Genomic DNA, 14,754 nt, shown 5'->3' with positions numbered 1-14,754 from the left:
CAGGTATGGGGCATTCCCAGCCCTACCCAGAGATGCCAGGGATTGAACCTGAGACCACTGAGCTGCTTCCCTTTCCCAGAGGGGAATAACTATGTCATAGAAAGTGGTATCAGCTAAGGCTCTTGCACATTGCTCAGATTTGACCTTTAGATATGTGGCAGAGTTGTGGTGGTGTGTGTGTGTGTGTGTGTGTGTGTGTGTGTGTGTTTTAAAATGAGCTGACCCTACACCTGTCTTTCCAGATATGCTGATCGGGCAAAGCAGATCAAATGCAATGCTGTTATCAACGAGGATCCCAACGCCAAGCTGGTGCGGGAGTTGAAGGAGGAAGTGACACGGCTCAAGGACCTCCTCCGTGCTCAAGGGCTCGGAGACATTATTGACAGTAAGTGGATTATACAGATTCAAGCTCCGGGCCTTGCTGTGGGAGATAACCCTCTTACTCGGCTTCGGAACTGGGGGTGGCTGGCTGGGAAATCCAGGCACTTTGGTGGATTCGAAAGACTGAGGAGCACAGCAGGGGAAGAATGGAACCAAGTTCATGGATTTGGCAATCCCACAATCTCAACTTCAGCAGCAGCATTTGCTTCAAACTCGAATTCTGTGTGGAGCCTTTTCAGGCTAGCAGCGAGGCCAACAGTTTTGCCGAGTGGTGTTCTGTATAGTCTTCCATCTTTCTGGGAAGTTTATACATATTTTCCTACCCGTTAACGGTGAATGCGGGGGCTCCCAGCAAATGGGTCCCACTGCAGGAAGTGAGCTAAAGCTGGGCCAATTGCAGTCATTTCTTCCATCGACCCCCCTCACTTGCCTTCCAGCTCTCCGTCCCAACAGTATCTTCAGGCTGTCAGTTTCCACTCTGACTGCCTTCCATTTCAGGGCCCCTGCCAAAGCAAATGAATTCAGATTCCATTTTCTTTGCCCTAAATTTTGGCTGGGAGGTTGGAGCAGCTAAGCTCTTATGGCTACGTATGGATGATTTTGGCACAGAACAAGCAACCTAGTTTTCAAACCCCTTTATTGGATATCTGATTCCTCACTGCCTACCCACAGAGCACAGTAATGTAAAAAAACAAAACAAACAAAAAAAAAAACTCCAACAAAGTAGGAACATAAGAAGAGCTCTGCTGGATCAGGTCAAAGTTCATATTCTGTTCTTACAATGGCCTAGCCTCTGGAAGGCTTGCAAACATGACTGAGTGCAACAGTGCTTTCCTCACTTGTGATTCCCAGCAGCTGGAATTCAGAGGCACTGAAAGCACACAGCCACAACAGCTAGCAGCAACTTATCCAGTAGATGGTGTATGCAAGCGAAGCAACTCTTGTCTCTTGCTTGGAAAGACAAACGGCTGCAGAGGATTGGGTTTCTGGGAATGCCTTTTCCATTGTTACATGGTGAAAATATTAAAAACACCCTCCACCCCCAAGGAACAATCTTCCAAGAGCTTTTTATCCACCTCACAACATAGTGAGCTTGGCATTCCCCACGTCCTGGCCACAATGAAAATAACCATTTATTTATTTGTTTACTTATTTGTTCAATTTGTATACTACGCCATCGTATGAATACATCGGGTGGTGTGCAAATGACAAAAAAATTAAAACAATAGAAAATAAATCAAACAGATCAATATATGCAAACCTAGGTCTATATCCAACCAAGTCCCAAAGGCAGTAGTCCCATTGAAATTAATTGACCTTAGTCATGTCTGTTAATTTCAGTGAATCTACTGAGGAAGGGGCTGTACTGGCCTATGTGGTGGGGAGCAATTCATGATCTGGGGTGGAACCACCCTCCCAACAACTCCCATCAGTGTTGAGAGAGTGGTTCCATCCCAGAACATGAAGCGCTCCTGCTTAGCATGATCTTGTCGTTTCTTTTCACTGCTCAGAGGTTGCCATGACATTCAGCAATGGGATTTGGCAACCACACAAAGCACCAGGAATGTAAGAATTTGGTCTCTGTTTGGCTAAGGATGACTGTTTTTACAATGTGGGTGGCAGGGCATGTGTAAAAAATGTCTGCTTATTTCTCCCGAGGGGTTGAGGGGGGAGGAAGGAAACTTTTAAAATAAGAGATCAGTGTATTTGTGAATCCATTTGAAGTAACTCTGACTTTAAGAATTGATGTTGAGCTTTGGCCTTTTGGGCTGTGGGTGCTTATTTGTCTGCCAAGAGACATTCTGACTTAATCATGCTTAATGAGGCCACAATCTGTATGCATTGCATGCCTTTGCCTTGAAAAGAATGGATGAAAGAAGAAAAGGCTGTGAAACAAACAGCATTTGATTTTTTGAGATCCTCCCCCTTCCCTGATTGTGACAAAACTAGATAGATTATTTGTGTTGTATTTGAGAATCTGATATTTTCTTTGTATCCAGTGCCTGGGCTTTGCTTGCCTTTCCTGTGTCAACTATTAATCCTAGATATTTTACCCTTCTTGTATCTTCCCTTCTAAATTTCCTTCCTCCAGTTGATGCATTGGACGATTTCTCTGGAAGTGGAGGCAAATGTGTGTACTGTGGAATTAGTAACCTTTCTAACCCTTTTTGGCTTTTGCTGGGCCAGCTTTCAAGCAAGCTTTACATGCTGTTCCTCGCAGGGAAATCCCAGGCAGAACCTTTAAAAAACCAACATTAGCAGCATGGAACCCAATCTCTTTCTGTGGAACCCGGCCCCTTGCCAACCACTTCAATTTTTCAGGCTGCTTTTGGGCAGAGCGCAAACTCAAAGCTTGTATTTTAAGGAGTGATAACAGCGTGGCACTAGAGTGGGTTTGAATTAACAGGATTTGAGACCATAACTTTGATAAAAGTATGCAATTTATGGCAACAAATGAAGAAAGATGGTGGCATTTTGTTTTGGTTTTTGAAAAAAGAAAACATGAACAGATACTGATTTTTTTTTTTCCATTTTAAACTGTAAGTGCACTGCCAGCTGAAAAGGGCTGGAATTGGCACTTTTCAGTTTATTTTCACTCAGGACCGCCCACCCCCAAGTGTTCCTCTTTCCCCTCCCCTCCTCTCCCATCCCAATCCCCATGAAAAGATATTTCTCACATTTAAAAATAGAACCATACCCAACGATAATGAGGTAACTGGATATATAACGAATATGATTCATTAAGGCAACACTTCTTTCCTTACTGTCTTATATCTCTTAGGGAAAGAAAACCTTTCCTTGTTTTATAACTTTCAAATATACGTGGAAATTTGAATTGGATTTTCCTGGAAACGCAAGGGCAAACATTAAGATGCCATCTTAATCTCAGATAGAGGGCTATATCCAGTGCCAAACGTATTCAGATGACTGAAGTTAGGCATATCTGTTGATTTAAGTAGGCCTAGTCCTGAGTTGGATTCAAACCACCATGCAAAAGGCCTCTGTCTTTACAAGATGCAATTGAGGTGACTTGAGTTGATTCCACCAGTGTGATGGGTTTTAAAAATTCCCTTAGGGAATGGGGAGCACTGGTGGCTTAGCCCCAATAGTATTTCTTTATTTAGGGTTGTATTATTATTATTATTATTATTTATTTATTTATTTATTTATTTGCTTATTACATTTTTATACCACCCTTCATTCGAAGATTACAGGGTGATTTACAGTATAAGCCCAACTATGTTATACTCAGAGTTGACCCACTGAATATAGCAAACCTAAGTTAGTTGTGTCCATGAACTTCAGGGGTCTGTTCTGAGTAGAACTAACATTGGATATAATCAGTGCTATTTTTCTAGAAAAGAGGTGCTGGAACTCATGAACGCCTCCCTTGTTCTTTTACAATGGCAATGGAGCCCACCGGAGATGTGCTGGAACTAAGTTCCCGCAAGTTCTGGCTGAAAAAAGCCGTGGTTATAATACTAATTAATCAAAGAACAGCACAATTCAGTACTGTCTGATATCTGCCTAATATCTTCATTCAAAAGGGCATTCAATTGTGTCCAAACGTAGATACAACCATGATCTCATCATCATGCAAAATCATCATGCAAAAATTGGTTATAATATCTTAAGATGTGCCCAGACACATAGAGAACAGCTAGACGGACAGACAAACTGCCCCCCCCCAATAGACTACTATTAGAGGGTTTTTTTTACCCACCCTTCAACAGAGGTCCCAGGACAGGTTACAGCAATATAAAAATAGTCTGAGATCCAGCACTGAGGGTCTTATGGTGGTTTCCACACTGCGAGAAGTGAAGCTACAGGAAACCAGACAGAGGGCCTTCTCGGTAGTGGCGCCCTCCCAGTGGAATGCCCTCCCATCAGATGTTAAGGAGATGAGTAATTATATAACATTTAGGAAACATTTGATGGCAGCCCTGTATAGCAACGCTTTTTAAGGTTTAATCTTTTATTTTTATATGTGCTGGAAACCACCCAGCGTGGCTGGGGCAACCCAGTTAGATGTGTGGGATACAAATAAATTGCTATTATTGATGTCATTTTAAACAATTGACAATCAGAAGACTAGGGTGTTGTGTTTGTGTGTGTACACATACTTACACATACAAGCGCGCACACACACACACACACACACACACACACTCACAAACACACATATGTATCAGATACTCTAGTCTGAGTTGCAGCCTTGCCCGTTACTCCTGCCATTCCTAAATGAAGAAAATAACATGGTGGATGAGAGAGATCTGTCTGGAATTTCCTTGAACTCTGATACTTGGCAGTGTAAATTTTTCCAGAGTGGCTCTTGCTTTGGGGCATTTTTTCTCTCGCTCTCTCTTTTAATTTTTTTTTTTTAAATTGATGCTGCTTCCAGCTTGGCGGTTTTAACCCTGCCTTGAGCACCAGCAGCTGCAGCATCATGGAGGGAGAACCATGCATGGCGCAAGGGTGCGATGATGCTCTGTGCAAGCTGTGCAGCAGTCGCAGCAAGTGCAACTCCTGTCTCCCCCTATCGTCCCCCCTCCCGCCCTGCTGTGAACGCATGAGTTATTCCACAGGAGGTCTGGTCAGCTCCATCTTTGCCCTGCCCGCTTGCCGAATCCTGGCGGCTCTCTTGTTCCCAAATCTTTCCTCTCTTTGCACCCTCCCTGCCCTTTTCCGTATTTATAGATGGCAGTTTTCAAACCAAATTAAAACTCAGCCCACATCTTATTTAAAAAACACAACTTACTTGTTGTACTCTGTACATATTTGACCTGTTAAGCATAGGCTGAAGAAGGAGGAAGTGCCCAAACATGAGTTCTTCCTTCCTGAAACCCATCCTATCCAAAGATGCATGCAAGTCCCTATGTCACAGCCTGGTCTGGTCATTAGTGGAAGAACCAGCATATGAAGCTGCCAATGGCCCATCTAGCCCATAGGGACACAGGAAGCCACCTTACACTGAATCAGATCCATTGGTCCATCTTGCTAGGCTGGCATTGCTAGTGGTGAGGGACGATTAGCTCTTAAAGAGCAGGTGCACGACTCATAAGAACAGTCCCAAACTGGGGTGCCACCCTTGAAAAAGATCCTACCCCTCATGGATTCCAACCACCCATCAAGTGAGGAGGCACCTGATTCAGGGCCATGCCAAATGAGTGTAATAAACAGGCAAAGCTTCTTGGAAGGACATCTGTTTCAGAACTGCCATCTAGTCCTATTAAACCTGTCTCTGTTGCTGCTTGTGTGCTACCTTTCTTATACGGGTGTCTCCTTCCTGTTTTTCCTCCCTACCTTCCTTTTTTCTGCTCTTCTCTCCTTGGTCTCTCCTCTCTCCATCCCTGTATTTCTGCCTCCCCTCCTGTCTGTTGCCTCCCTCCCTCCCTTCCTTCTCTCTCTCAGATCTGAAAGATTTTCAGAACAATAAACACAGATACTTGCTAGCATCAGAGAATCAACGTCCTGGCCATTTTTCCACAGCATCCATGGGCTCCCTCACTGCATCCCCATCTTCCTGCTCTCTCAGCAGTCAGGTGGGCTTAACGTCAGTCTCCAGTATCCAAGAACGGATCATGTCTACGCCTGGAGGAGAGGAAGCCATTGAACGTTTGAAGGTAGGACATGTCCTCCCTCCTCGTATTCCTTACATGTAGGTAAGCATCAGGACCCCAGAAGTATCAGTCTCAGCAATCCAGAGCAAAGGTTTCTGAGTAATGGGGAAGTTCCACTGTGGCCATCCTCCTTACTTCAGTATTTGCCATGTGCTTGATCTATACATTTGGGGTTGTGCCTGTTTGGTTCTGTGCACAGTTAACGACATGGGGTATATCCTGTAGCCTTCCAACACAAAACTAGAGCACAGGCCTGGAAGAAGAATGAGCTTTCATTGTGGGGAGAGGGGACCTCAATTCCTTTCTTCTTAAAACTTGAGAGATATTTGGTCAGTGCTAGTGAAATCTCAGTAGCTTGGCGAGGACAGGAGCTAAGCAGAACATTCATTAGCAGGAAGATCCACTCACTCCTCCCTTTTCAAATGCAGAATGAATTGTGTGATGTATGCTAGGATATTCAGACTTACTTATTAGCATAGTTGCTTATATATTAATTGATTAAGTTCTTTGCCAAAACTTTCATTTGGTTAGAGTGCTGGACTAGAGTTGAGGAAGCCCTAGTCACCTTTTCTGGTGAGCCGCTCTCGTCTTTGAGCCTAACCTACCTTGCAGCAAGATTGTTGTGAGGGGGAGCGAATGGGAGATACAACCATCTCTGCTGCCTTGAGCTCCTAGGAAAGGGGCGGAACAACAATTTAATAAAAATGAAAACTCCACACTGCCCTGAATCATTAACTTGTCAAAATTAATAGAAACCCCCCTTTTAATTGTACACACAGTTGTGGGTTCAGCAAGAGTGGTTTAAATGATTGCTTTTCATCATTGACTGAATACTTGCTGCTGCTTGCAGGACGTTGCTGGCATCTCACTTTGTCTCCAAAAGCATTCCTGGGTGTAGTTTGCATATTTCCAAAGAGAGCAAAACAAATACATTAGTGGTACTTGCAAGGTGAACTCATTCCTTTTGGTAAATGCTAACGCAACAGCCATCTAATGGTTGGGAAGATTTGAAATTGGTGCAGTCCTGGCTATGTCAGAATCATACAACTAAAACTGAGGAGCCAAGTTGTGGACTTCAAGTAGAAGTGCGGGGGGAGAGTAGTGGATAAAGAGATTTTTTTCTCTCCCCACCACACCATAGTAAAACTCAGGGTCATCCAATGAAATTGATCAATTGGCAGGAGATCTGGGGCAGACAAAGGAAAGTCCATGATACGATACTTAACAAATTAATGGCAATAGTGGCCACGAGATGTCACGATCCCCACTGGCTTGGTATCTTTCCATGTTGATCAGACTAATGCATGGGAAAATAAAGCTATCCATGGTTATTCTGTGTGACTTGTAGATCTGATGGCAGTGTGCCACTGAATACCGATTACTGGGAGGCAAACACTGGAGAGAGATAGTGACTCCTTGTGGATTTCCTGAAGGCATCTGGTTAGCTACTATGCTTGGTAATGGGATGCTGGGCTAGATGGATCTCTTAACATTTAGTTTCTTATGGATGCTTAAAATCCATTCATTCCTAAAGCAAATTTGTATGGAAATTCCTTGATCATCTAAAGTGTCTCTTAACAAAGCATCCTTTGGTTGAGATTAAATTTTTATCGCAATGAACATTTGGAAACCCAAAAGGCCATCTAGCCCAGTGCCTGCAATGCAGATGAAGGTGGCATATGCCTCCTTAAGCATTTTTTATTTTTGCAAACAGGGCTAGTGTGCCTGTGTGGGATGAAGATTGAAATCCTTGGCCTTTTATTGGGATGTTCTTGCTTGCCTTCCTATAAAATAAAGATACTGGCATGTAAAGCCTCTGGTTGAGTCGCAGACTTACAAATATATTTCTATGTTCAGTTGAGCTGAGGAAAATGAAGAGTTTATTTCAGCAATGATAATTCAGTCTTTCCTGGAAGTGTCACATTGGAAAACGGAGCACCAAGACCTGGACCCTGGAGATTACAAATGTGATGGGAGATTGCAAATGTGAAGTGCTCACAGAATGCCTGCCCCCACCCCCTATACATGGACAATGGAGGCTTTTGTCTATGGAACAGCATCAAAAGGGCACAGCAGCAATCTTTCGGCTTTTACCAAAGCCTCCTTCTCCTCCCCCACGGTTGGGCATGTGAAGCAGCAGGCGGGTTAATGTTGTGAATTTAAATACTGCCTACCCCTCCTCCTTTTCCCCTTCTTTTCCTCTTCTCATATTTGAAAAGCTGCCAGGGCAATTTGGATGGACCAGCACGCACATTGCACTTTTTACAAAAATGCCGTTGACATGGAGATAACAGTGCTGTCTCTGCATTTGCCTGGCGCTCTGTCATAAAGTGGCGTCTTCAAACATATTACCCCTCTCCCCCCCCCCCCAACTTAATGTCTGGGCTAGCCTGCCTGTGAGTCTTCCCCCTTCATCAGCATTCAAGGCAACATCTCCGGCATTTTGAAGGGGAACGGGAGGATGGAAGCAGCTTGGCAAAGCAGCATCTTCTGACAAGTTAATGACTGAGGGCATCATGAGCTTCAAAACGACAAGCAAATAGAGATGTGGAAATGAGCAAATCATCTCTAGCCCCACTGGGGCATTGATAAATAAGAGTGTGTTTCCTGTTACAAGGGATTCCAGTCTCTCCCTTTTCACATAAACTCCCCCCCCCCCGGCCTTTTTTATTTCTTCCTCTGTTTTCTTGGCTCTTAGAGTAAGCTTCCACAGCAGAAAAACAGCCCTGATATTTGTCTTTTCCAAAGGGGAATGAGAGTGGGAGAAACATTCCCTCTCCTCCCACCAGTTGCTGTGGGAACAAACGACCATTTGTGCACAAGTTGCCAGACTTGCTGTTGAAGGGGGGCGGAAATCAGAATTCTGGAGTAATGTTGGTGTTGGACCTGCATGGTGTTCCTTGAAGGCTCTTCAGTGGTTTATATTCCACCATGCCTTATTGTGGAGAACTTGTCACCCAGCCAGAATGGCACATTTCCTTCTGTATTACTTCCTGGGGACCATATGCCAGTGGTGGGCAAGTCTGGAGGAAAAAGTGGGAGGAGCAAAGGATATGACCCTTACATCTGTACAACAGGCTCCATTTCTACTCTGCAAAAAAGGCAGAGAGGTTTCTATATGCACATTCCACACACCTCTCTCCATCCAAGCAGGTCAGAGGCATTATCAGTTAATTGGGCATAGACCAGGACATGGCTTGGGCAGAGTCCTGAAGGCTGGGTAGTGAGGCTGGGGGGAGGGGCACATTTGGCCCTCAGGCTTGATGTTTCTCATCCCTGCCTTACGGGTTCTTGAAGATATTGGCACCATTTGGCTGTAGGAGAGAGGAGTCAAGCATCAACAGCATTAAGCTAAATAGTGGTGTAGCTCAACATGACACAGTGGCAAAATGACCAGGGTGCGGGGGAGTGACCATGGTTGGCTCTCCTGGATTTTGCATGTTCATACTAGGCCATGGTTTGGCTTATCATGACATGCAAACCAGGTTCCTTTGTGAAATCATATTTGTACTTATGTATGTGCACAAGTGTGTGCATCTGCCTGGGGAAGAAACAGGAAGTGATCCATTCCATGATAAGCAAACGTAGCACCCACTTGAAAAGTTCTGTTGTATCAGATGATATTCCTGCAAATTTGGCACCTTCTTAGCAAGTTCTGTTGTATCAGACCTCTCAGGACTTCTAACACAAGCAGATTTGGTAGCATGGTCAGGTGCTCTTAAAATTTGCCAGCCTCATAAGCAGTATTTCCTATTAAATTATATGGCCACCCATCTGTAAAATTATCTAGGTGGCATACAAAACATATCTTGTAATGGTGCTCCAAGGCCCAATTCATCCTTCATTAGATGGAGGATTTGACCCAAGACTCTAGATTACAAGTTGATCACTGTATTTGCTGCTCAATATCTTCCTATTGTTCATTTTATCCTTCTGTTTCATTTTTAGATTTAGCTAAATGTAAAAACTTGTTTCATCAAGTAGGCTAGTGAGAAATGGGTATTTAGATGTAGCTTCCTTGTACATACCTCTAATTCTCTGTTGGACTTTTTACAGGAATCTGAGAAGATCATTGCAGAGCTGAATGAGACATGGGAGGAGAAACTGCGGAAGACAGAGGCGATTAGGATGGAGAGGTTGGCACATACATAAACCACAATCTATATTTGCTTGGAGGATCTTAAGCCATATGAGGGCAGGACTGCAGCTAAACCTCATTGGAAAGGGAGAGGACTTTTACTAAAAAGGAGTAGAGGAATAGTCACAGTAAAGGACCTAACAGACCTGGTTAAGACCAGAGTTCTGCAGGAATGGCTTTGCTGCTGAAGGATTTGAGAGATATTAACAGGCTTGTAGGAAATGGGGCGAGGAGTTACATGGTCAAAGTGCCTGAAACAACAGGAGGAGATAAACGAGCATGAGGGAGGAAGCAAAGAAAGGGAGACTAAAAAGACAGGTAACCGCGGAGGAGAGAAGGTTCAAATGTCACAACTAGAAATGGGAAATCTGTCCGGAGAGCTAGAGAGAGTGTAGCATAGAGACACGTAGAGAATGGTGGATTTCCAAATGGTTTTGCCATAGTAAAAATAAATGGCTCTAAACCCAGGGGTGGGTGTGTGGGTGTGAACCTTTGGCCCCACAGACATTGTTGGCCCTCCACTACCATCATCCCTGAACTGTACTCTGCTGGAGCAGATGGGAGCTACAGCAATATTCAGAATGCCACAGGTTCCCCATCATTGCCGTAAATCTTAATACAGCTTTGCCTGTTTAGGTTATCCTAGGGTTGAAGGAGACCTTGGGTCAAAAATTTCCTTCTTGCACAAATTAGAATGAACTATCATCAAACTACGACCCTTCAGTAAGTGAATCTGACAGAGGGAGGGTTGTAGATCAGTGGCAGAGCAGATGCTTTGCATGTCGAAGGTACCAGGTTCACTCCCTGACATCTCCAGACAGGACTGAGAGCATCTCCTGCCTGAAATCCTGGAAAGCCACCGCCAGCCACTGCAGAAAGTACAGAAATAAATATGTCCCATCACAAGTGTATGTCATGATTATTAACCTTGTATTTTGTGATTATGAGCTCCTCTCATTCCCTCCGTGTTTTGAAGCTTGAATTATAAATATGTTTCATTGATATCTCTTTTCCCTCCTTCATAGAGAGGCTTTGCTGGCTGAGATGGGAGTTGCCATTCGAGAAGACGGAGGAACCCTTGGTGTTTTCTCACCTAAAAAGGTACATCTGTGCTGTTGAGTTGTTTTGTGAAGACTGCCCATTGCTGGGCTTTTTAGAATGGATTTTGGCTCCTAACCAGTGTTAGAAACTCAGATATATAAGCCAAACGCCAAATGGCACCTTAAACCTGGGTTACGGTCACCACAATAGAATTTCTAGGTGCCATTCCCCTCTCCCCTTGAGATTATTATTAATTATCATTATTACTATTATTATTTTCATTTTTTTATTTTAAAGAAAAAATCTCGAAAGTGGTTTAAAAGGTAAAGGTACTCCTGATCATTAGGTCCAATCGCGGACAACTCTGGGGTTGTGCACTCACCTCGCTCTATAGGCCGAGGGAGCTGGGGTTTTGTCTGCAGACAGCTTCGGGGTCATGTGGCCAGCATGACTAAGCCGCTTCTGGTGAACCAGAGCAGTGCACAGAAACGCCATTTACCTTCCCGCCGGAGCGGAACCTATTTATCTACTTGCACTTGATGTGCTTTTGAACTTCTAGGTGGGCAGGAGCTGGTACCGAACAATGGAAGCTCACCCCGTCATGGGGATTCAAACTGCCGACCTTCCGATCGGCAAGTCCTAGGCTCTGTGGTTAGACCACAGCGCCACATTAAAACATCAAATAAAACAGTCCAGAATAAAACACATTCAAGCCTCAAGGAAAATATTTCAGATCCTTCTTTAAGTGATGTTTATCTTTCCCCATATTTACCTACTTAATATAGTCAGTGCTTTTTTTCTGGGGGAGACCCAGGGGTATGCATACTGCTAAACATTTTGTGAATCTTTGTACTTTTGTCCATTTACTGTATTTTTCCTGATTTGAACTATAAAATGGTGATTTTCCTGAGTCAAAATGAGAGTACCCCTAAACATTTATTTTAGGGGGGAAAAGCACTGAATATAGTTTCCCCATAGCAGAAGTACTCTAAGAAGTAGGAGGCCAGTATGGTGGAGTGGTTAAACAGTCAGACTAGGACCTGGGAATCAGGGTTCGCATCCCCACTAAGTCATGAAGCTCACTGGGTGATCTTGGGCCAGTCACAGCCTCTTAATTCCTACAATGACTCTGTGAGATAGGTTAACTGAAGAGAGTGACGAACCATATACTCCTTGGAGAGAAAGATGGGATATAAATGCAATAAAGAAGTTATTCTGCTTACTTGCTTAAGAAAACTGGAGAGGCCAGCCAAATGGAGATGACAGTGGCCAGCCTGGCATCCAGAGATCTTCACGTGGTTGCAGTTGGACCCGTGCCAGTTGCAAAACATGCCTGGCTCCCGGAGAATTTCTAACCCTGCTCCTAGTCAGGTTGGATGCAGCAAATAATAGGTCTTATCACTGTCCTGCCAACCTTTGGAGCAGAACTTGAGCAAAAGTTTACCAGTGCTACTGGTAGATTTCAGAATGTCTTGAAGTTCATGTGTGCTGAAATTGGATGTGCGGGTTTTCAGGAACCTTTTCATAAAACTTGTATAGGGCACATAGGTGAAACAAATAATATTTGGCCACCCTGTGCGAAGCAATAACCAGTTTGATGCATAACTTTATCATACGAATGTAGGAAGCTGCTGTTCTTTATACCAAGTCAGACCACCAGTCCACCTAGCTCAGCATTGCTTACACTGACTGGCAGTGGCTCTCCGGGGTCTCAGACAAGCCCTGCGTGGAGATACCTTGGATTGAACCTGGGATCTTTTGCATGCATGCCAGATGTTCTGCCACTGAACTATGGTCCTTATCAGGTCAGGCTCCAGAGGTTGTTGTAATTGGGCATTTACCTGTGGCCCCAAGATGGGCAAAGAAACCAAAGGCTCATCAGCAAATCCCTTCTCAGTCTTCTGAAGTGCTGAAAAGACTTTGAAATTAGTGCGGAAGAAGTATTGGTTTGCACATTCTGCCTTGGCTACATCAAGGGGGCTCAGTGAAGTTTCCTTATTCAGGGGCCCCTGGAATTTTGGACCTTGCAGTAGTTCTCACTTTGGTTATTGCTCCATTCCCCTCAAGCTCTCTCTTTCCTCTTGTTTCCTCTCATTTTTCTGGACTCTCTCCATGTAGATCTTCCCTCAGAGGCCATCAGCTCTGTTTGATGAGTCTTTTGACGCATTTGCTCTTGACCAGGTTTGTGCAGGTGGAGAAAACAGATGCTTAAGTAGAGATTTCTGCCTATGGAATTAGAAAATAGACACTGATCCTTCATCCCTTTCCCTGTCCCATCCATCCTGATACTCTTGTTGCTTGTGGTCGGCCTTTTCCTCATTCTGAACCCTCCAGTCCTTAGAGTTCTCATAGTTTCATTTTATGCTGTAAGGTGGCATATTTTAACTGTGGAAGTCTCGGAACACTAGTTAATGAACTAGAGTTACTGGCATCTTGAGTGTTTGTCTTTGTTGTTGTCTGTCTCGTGTTTTGTTTTGTTTTGTTTTGTTGTTGTTTTGACATTTTGTGTTTTTCCTCTTTGTTTGTGCTTGCTGGCATTCCACTGGCTAGATTTTCACTCCAAGGCCATGTGACTTGCTTGCTGATTCCAATGGGTTATTTTCACCAAAGAAGGTTGGTTTAGTGCTTGTTGTAGCTCCTTAGAGTCTATGAAGAGTGTTCGCTGGGTGTCAATGTCCATTTTTCTGTGTTTTGTTTTTGTTCTGATGTTCTGTGTTTTTCCCTTTTGTCTGTGCTTGCTGGCATTCCATTGGCTAGATTTTCACTCCAAGGCCATGTGACTTGTTTGCTGATTCCAGTGGGGTATTTTCCCCAAAGAAGGTTGGTTTAGTGATGGTAGCAACTCTCTTAGGTTCCAGTAAGAGTGTTAGCTGTCTAGCAAAGTACCTAGATTTTTTCCTCTTATGGCTTGGAAGCATGGGGTACAAGTGCCCCCTTCTTCACATACAACACAGAATAAAAGCTTCCAGATAGTCTAACCTTCTCTGTAATGTATCCTGTGGTAGAAATTCCTCTTCCCTTGACAAAATCTGAGGCTGAGAGACTGTGGTCAGCAAATAGATTTGTTTGGAGGCACCTCACTTTGAAATGCTAGTAATGTTGATATGCTCACTTTCCATCCCGTTCTCATCCTTTATTTCTCTTTATCTCTTTCCACACACATGAAATTTCTATTTCTGGGCAAGTGAAGCAGGAGGACAAACTTGGGTTGGCGGCTAGTGGACCAAGAAGAAGCTCTCCAGGGCCTGATTTTATTTTTTTTAGTGGTTGCCATTTACTAACCCTTGTTAAGCAAAAAAATAAGAAATAAGTAAAAAAATTAAAAAATGGTATAAATCCACTGAGTAGATCTTCCAATTTAATGTTTCTTAGTTGGCTGACAGGCTGGCAGGCATTTCTGCCTATGAAATCACTCTGTTTCTGTACTGAAATAGTTTGCATCTGTTCAAGAAATGATTTGTCTTCTCCCAAGGAGAGAGAGGGTAATTTGAAGTTGCATTTGGACCTTGAAGCTGCTGCGTTGCCTTTTTAAAGAAGTTGTACAGGGTGGAAGAGAGGCCCTGATCTTTAAGT

General features: G+C 43.8%; 1 protein-coding gene across 17 annotated transcripts in view; it reads left to right on the top strand.

Moving 5' to 3' along the window:
- Positions 1–14,754, top strand: part of KIF1B (kinesin family member 1B) — a 134,550-nt gene that overhangs the window by 62,347 nt on the left and 57,449 nt on the right. For 9 of the 17 annotated variants that reach the window (XR_014528383.1, XR_014528384.1, XR_014528385.1 and 6 more), the window contains 4 exons: positions 243–385; positions 5,872–6,005; positions 10,059–10,138; positions 11,166–11,241. Coding sequence is in view for 14 of the 17 variants with exons in the window: in XM_083512783.1 (XP_083368909.1) it covers positions 243–385; positions 5,872–6,005; positions 10,059–10,138; positions 11,166–11,241 (433 nt within the window). In the remaining 3 variants the exon portion in view is untranslated. Of the gene's footprint in view, positions 1–242; positions 386–2,473; positions 2,513–5,793; positions 6,006–10,058; positions 10,139–11,165; positions 11,242–14,754 lie in introns of all 17 variants that reach the window. The other 8 variants (XM_083512781.1, XM_083512778.1, XM_083512779.1 and 5 more) reach the window with 2 other exon arrangements.

Source organism: Podarcis liolepis (assembly GCF_965112155.1).
Source record: "Podarcis liolepis genome assembly, chromosome: 7".
NCBI lineage: Eukaryota > Metazoa > Chordata > Lepidosauria > Squamata > Lacertidae > Podarcis > Podarcis liolepis.
Note: the sequence above shows the minus strand (reverse complement) of the source record. Positions and strands in the feature narration are given on the sequence as shown.